We start from the raw sequence: 6,509 nt of genomic DNA, 5'->3' as shown, positions 1-6,509 counted from the left end.
ACAACACTCCTAGGTTTACGGGATGGAGAAAGGGAGTACTATGTTGTAAATTCCAGTTAATTTCTGGAAATTGTACCCTTACCGCGCGGAGCGGTCAGATCTAGGGATAGGCCGGTGGAAGTGGCGTAACGCGTCGAGATTTATTACCTTCCGCGAGGGGTCACAGGGGTCAGAAGGGTCAGACGGGCTACAACTAAGTGCGCCGCTCGGAGAGTGAAACTGAACAGCCGTGTATAGCGTGCTAAAAGGTGAAGTTTTTACAATTTATAAGTATGAAATAATAAATGGGATGTTACAGCTAAAGAATGTAATGGTATCAATAGAAAATCTACAAATTTGGCCTTCGAGTCAAATGTTGGGCAATATATCAATTTGTGGATTGTGAGAAGTAAGCCATTTTGTCAGCATGCCTCACATTTTACAGTTTATCGTCTAGCTTCCGAAAATACAGCTGGTTCGACAAACAAAACCCCCCCACCAAAACAAATTATATCTCTGGCTTTTGAAAGTGCAGGAGGGAAAAAAATTGTCGTCTGGATGTAGTCGAAGCGAAATGTTGTATTTTCCGCACTGAGATAGTTTATATCTGTCCAGGAAAGATGGCTCATCTCCTCCATGTTTCCCGTGGCCTACCCCTGCCTCGTGCTCCCTGTGGGTTCCACTGCAGTGACTGTCTTGTGATGTTTCCGCTGGGCTTATTGAGGGTGTGTCCCATCCATCGCCACTTTCTCAGTCCTATTTCTACTTCTATATTCTTTTGTCCTGTCCTTTCCCACAGCTCTTCATTTCTTATTCTATCCTGCCACTTAATTCTTAGGATACTCCTCATACATCTGTTGATGAAAGTCTGGACGTTATTCAGCACTGTCTTTGACCAATAATACACGAGGGAAAACATTTTTTCAAAAAACACACGTCACTCACCTACGACGTAAATGTAGCCGTCCAAAACAGCCACGCCCGCCCCGGCCCTGCGCTTGTGCATGGGCGCGATCATGAGCCATCGGTTGAGGTACGGGTCGTACTTCTCACAGTTGTCCAGGGAGCTGGTTCCATCATTGCCGCCCAGAGCGTACAGGTGGCCCTGGGGGGGGAGGGGGGGGGGGGCAGGCGATGACGAACAATGGGAGAGATAGTTTTACGTCTTGTTCTGAAGAGATTTTAGTTTAGTTTTAGTAAGTTTTTTGGGGGTTTTAGTAGAGGTTTTATGATGCTCGCAACTGTATAAGTTCCTATGAGCACCAGAGAGTAACAAACACAAAAAAAGGACGAGAGATAAGGACGATAGATGCTTGATAGGAAAGAAGGAGCAAATCACACCAGAGCACCTGCCAACCACCCACTTAGTAAGGTTTTAACTCAATCGCTACGCCGAGCCGTGGGGGCGGCCTGGCTAAAGTGCCGTCAGTATGCTACGCCGCCCCCTGCGGCTCGAGAACCGACGTTCAATTTTAGCTTGGTTTCTATTCCAATCCACATATCCATGTTAAAAGAAAGGTCATAATATAAAGTTGACTTCCGGGTCAAGCGTTTCCACCGAAAATCGGAAGTTTTGATTCAGTTTTGAAACAGGATTTCGTAGTTTATTCGACTTTGTTTTACCGCGATGCTCAAATTATAGCCCAGACACCAGTCTTAGTACTTTTACACAACAAAATCTATCATTATTTTGCACTCTAAAGAAATGTAGGACTCTTCTTTAGAATAATATTGATACGATTGCACTGTTATTGAGAAATCAATATTTTTCCGTGCTAAATCTAGAATCTAGATCAAAATTGTCAAATCATTTTTTCTCTCCAAAAAATCACTATTTTTTGGTGAAATTACACAAAAGTACCACACAAGACAAGTGTAGGTTAATTCCAAATGCAATTCTGAATAATTCCATATACGATACGAGTGTTTTTTTCTGTTTGTGAATGCATCTTGTCCATTCAAGATTATGAAATTTAAAAAAAATGTTTTTCAATGTCGGATGTCATGATCCAAATGTGCAAATTTTATGGAATGTATGTAATTAACTACAAATTTTTCAATATTTTCCAGTTCTTTATTCATTTATGGTTATTTTGATGTATCATTTGACTCGGTGCAAACTTATTTTTTGAGTTTCACCGAAGATAGTAAATTTTTTATTTTCAAATTTTATCCGAATCCAAGCAAAATTGAGTTGCATAATCACCTATTACAGGAACCAAAGTTGAAAAATACACAAATAAACATTACAGATGTATTCTACAAATCATACTGAAAATTTCGGTGTTTAATATGTTAATATTTATTTTAATTTGTGGCCTCAAAGACCTTTGAACTGCGCACTAGTCATCATCTCATTTCGCCTGCCCGAAAAAAATTCGTCCACAAGCCGAAAATAATACGTAGCGAATGAGTTAAGGCACTCGCAACTGCATAAGGTCATATGAGCACCAAGGGGTGGATGTCAACAGAGAAGTCCTTACAGGGAATCAGACTTACACTGCTCACCTCTCTAGCTTCAACAGCACAAAGTCTGCTTCGACTATCAAGGCAGCCCGGAAATAGTAGTTCACAAGAGAGTGACAAACATACAAAAGAAGTAGAGGAAAAATGACAATAGTAAAGATTAGGAAAGAAAAAGCAGCAGTTCCCTGTTGTAGATCAGGCACAGTTGTGAGCGTGACATGAATCAGCCCATTTACAATTCTACTGTGTATAAGGAATGTCCCCCTTTTTGGGAATGGCCTAAAGACACTACAGTCAGTGGCACTGCCCGAGGGGGGGGGGGGGGAATAGATGTTTGATAGGAAAGAAGAAGCAAACCACACCAGAGCACCCACCAACCACCCACAGAAAATCTTCACGACAGCCAGAAGGGAGCAAGGACAGGCAAGTATGCAGCGTGCTCACCTTCAGGGAGGCGACTCCCACCCCGCCCCGAGGCACCTCCATGGACGCGATGAAGCCCCACAGGTCGGTGCTGGGGTCGTAGCGCTCCACGGTGTTGAAACAGGTCGCGTCGTCCAGACCCCCTACGGCGTAGATAACTCCGCCCAGGCAGCCAATGGCAATCCCTCGTCTGAGAAGGCCAAGACAGAGATCATTTTTATGTCAGCAAATTCTTGTTCGGTACAATGTTATGTAAATGACTATATCCATTTATGTATTTTGCGAATTGCTTTGTGTATATTATTTTATTATGTATTTGTATTTGCTCATTTCGTAACGATGTGTAAATGTGAGTGTGTGATTAGCAAGTAGATGTGTGTGTGTGTGTGTGTGTATGTGTGTGTGTGTGAATACTGTTCGTACATGCATTTATGTAAAGCGTTTAGAGCTGTGTTCACACGGGAGTGGGCGAAATAGAAATGATCTACATTATTATCATTATTACCATAAGGCCATTGTCAGAATAAGCATTGATGTGTACTGCTCTTTCGAGTATGTATCTATAAAACTCTAAAGGTTTCTGACCGCAAGCCACTGGGAGTGGTGTGCCGGAAATAAAGAGATAAAAGACCTAAATTTTGTCGATGAGGGTGTAAAAACATCTTAATTAAATTTTGAAATCAAACACACAAACACAAATAAACCTGCTTTAACTCTTTAAATCCTGAGTTTTTTTTCCACCGTTTCCTGGAGTTTTTTCTACAGTCACCTAAACCTGGACCTCTATGTCTCATTATAACCCCAAAAACTTGCCCCCAACTTCTAAAAGGTGAAAACATTACTAAAAAACTTGGTTCGCGAATAGTTCCGAAAAACAATAAAAAACTAGCACCAAATAAAACGCAACAGTTGTCACTAGTGCTGGATGCTACTATCGTCCGATGGGGTTAAAGATGAAAGTAGCAGCAGAGAACCGACCTGAGAGTGGCCATGTGTGCGATGGAGCTCCACGAGTTGGTCTTGGGGTCAAACACCTCTCCACTCCGCAGATGTTCGCTGCCGTCGTGACCTCCCACAGCGTACAGCAGGCCTGCACACAGGGGGAACAGTTTGAGTAAGGTTTGTTATAGAAAGAGTTTTACGGTACTTGCAACACAATAAGGTCATTGAAGTGCCGAAGATTAGAGGTGTTACAAGAGAGTAACAAACGCAAAAAAGAAGGACGGGAGATAAAGACGACAGATGTTTGATAGGAAAGAAGGAGCAAACCATACCAAAGCACCCGCCAACCACCCACGAGGTTTATGATCAACCGACTCAAGGTAGTTAGAGAAATATGAACATTTCCAACAGTCACTTCACACACACAGCTACTTGTTTTAAAAATAAGACATTTCTAGACAAAACGCAAGAAAGTAACGCCCCTTTCGCAAACGAAGTGAAGCTGGTGTTGAAAACCGTAAAGGCATATCTGGTGCCTTGTCACCATCATCATCCGGAGTCTTGCCGACTGGCGTGGGCGATCATGGACCTCCACTTCACTCTGTCTTGCGTTGCAGCAATGGTGTCTGTCGTTCTTGCTGTTCCCAGCCATGTTGTCAACTTGTCCAGTATCTTTTCCCTCTGTCTGCCTCTACCTCTCTTTCCATCAAACTTGCCTGTTGTTACAATATTCTCCAATGCCATCGGGGTGTAAAACACTTTCAAGTGGTAAATGTAGAATATGCCTTTACGGTTTTGAATACCAGCTTCACTCAGTTTGCAAAAGGGGCATTACTATTTTAAGTTTTGTCTAGAAATGGTTTCTGAATTCTAACACAAGTTGGTGTATCAAGTGTGTGACCAACAAACACATAAACAGAAGTAACTCCATGTGGGAACCCCATTGCAGACACTGTGACTACCACGAGGAGACTGTTGAACATCTTCTCCTTCACTGCCCAAACCTGGCAGTTCTTTGACGCAGGCTCCTACACACACCTACAGACTTACAAAGCCTGCTCTACTCTGGCGTTGACCAGATGACAAGGACATGTGGTTACTTGAGGGAGGCGTTGCACTGCCAAGAGCGAAATGCTCGCAGCTAAAGGGAATTGAAAACAACAAACAACAACAACATCATGTGTGTGAAGTAACCCTGTATAACTTCATGGTAGCTGCGGCGACTCACCGTTGACAGAACAGACTCCGACGTGGCGGCGCCTGGTTGTCATGTCTGCCACAGGGAACCAGCGGTCCTGGCACGGGTCGTAGCACTCGATGCTTTTGAACGGGTCGCCCGACGCTCCACGCCCACCCACGCAGAACAGAACTCCTGGAGGGGGGGGGGGGGGGGGCGGGGGACAGACGAGTCAACAGTGATGTTGTAGAAGGATGGAAGGAACAAAAAAGTCAACAGTGATGTTGTAGTTTAGTTTAGCTTTAGTGAGACTTTAAAAAAGTTTTAGTAAGACCTTTACGGTGCTTGCAACACAATAAGGACCTATAAGTGCCGAAGAATAAAGATGTTACAAGAGAGTAACAAATATAAAAGAGGGGAGGGGGGGGGGGGGAATCACTGTTAATGAAGAGGAGCAGAAACATGCCCAACATGCCCAACATGCCCTCTAACAATCCACGGAGAGACTATCCGCTGAAACACATTCGCGAGAACTCACAGGACCTTCGAGCCAAACCTTTCGATATGGCCAGAAACTAGCCCACAGAATAAAAAACCAAAAACTCAACAACACATATTGTGACCCCAGTGCTTTCTTGTCCTATCTCCATTTTTAATAAAAGCCATAACAGTTCATAACAAAGAGTGAGCTTAAGAATATGTCACATTTTCACTGTTAAAATTATGGAGATACGAGAAGAAAGCACTGAGGTCGCGATATCTGAATATGAACTAAATATGACAGTTATGGATGTAACTCATCATAATCCAGTGCCAGATCTGTGACAGACATCGGCGATCATGGTTCTCCATTCATTCCTTTGCTCGGATGCTCTTAAAAAAGCTACGTTTCCCTGATCTTTCCACGTTACCCATTTCTTTAGGTTCCCTAAGTAGGTTGCTCTGGGCCTACCCCTGCCTCGTTTGCTTTCAATTTTGCCAGTGAGAGCTAGATGTTCAAGACCCTTATGTCTATCCAGGTGTCCCAAAAACTGCATTTGTCGTTTCCTGATTGTTCTGAACAGTGAGCGTCCCACGTGGACTTCATTAAGCACTACCTCATGTAACTAGTTAAAAAAACACATAAACCCACCCGCATAGCTTTTCCGCGGCCTCGACCTCTCTGTGACCTTGACCTCTGGCACGATGCTGGCCAGGGACATCTGGTAGTACTTGGCCTCGTCCACAAAGTCTCGGCACACAAAGCTGTTCCGGATCAGCTCGTCCTTCTCCACATGCTCCATCAGGAACATCGGATCCAACAGCGGCAGTTTTACCTGTGGGTGGTCAGGGAAACATGACAACATGACACACAAACATGACAACATGACAACATGACACAAAAACATGAAAACATGACACACAAACATGAAAACATGACACAAAAACATGACAACATGACACACAAACATGAAAACATGACACAAAAACATGACAACATGACACACAAACATGAAAACATGACACAAAAACATGACAACAT

The 6,509-nt window shown here is 43.4% G+C and overlaps 1 protein-coding gene across 1 annotated transcript in view; it reads right to left on the bottom strand.

Moving 5' to 3' along the window:
* The window catches only part of LOC101853385 (kelch-like protein 8), a 20,647-nt gene that overhangs the window by 4,220 nt on the left and 9,918 nt on the right, over nucleotides 1-6,509 (bottom strand). The window contains exons 6-10 of the mRNA XM_005098157.3: nucleotides 6,120-6,303; nucleotides 5,039-5,182; nucleotides 3,847-3,958; nucleotides 2,890-3,058; nucleotides 925-1,084 (exon numbers count right to left, since the gene is read on the bottom strand). Coding sequence (XP_005098214.1) covers nucleotides 925-1,084; nucleotides 2,890-3,058; nucleotides 3,847-3,958; nucleotides 5,039-5,182; nucleotides 6,120-6,303 — 769 coding nt within the window. The remainder of the gene's footprint in view (nucleotides 1-924; nucleotides 1,085-2,889; nucleotides 3,059-3,846; nucleotides 3,959-5,038; nucleotides 5,183-6,119; nucleotides 6,304-6,509) is intronic.

This window comes from Aplysia californica, unplaced genomic scaffold, assembly GCF_000002075.1.
Source record: "Aplysia californica isolate F4 #8 unplaced genomic scaffold, AplCal3.0 scaffold00174, whole genome shotgun sequence".
In the NCBI taxonomy this organism is placed as follows: domain Eukaryota; kingdom Metazoa; phylum Mollusca; class Gastropoda; order Aplysiida; family Aplysiidae; genus Aplysia; species Aplysia californica.
Note: the sequence above shows the minus strand (reverse complement) of the source record. Positions and strands in the feature narration are given on the sequence as shown.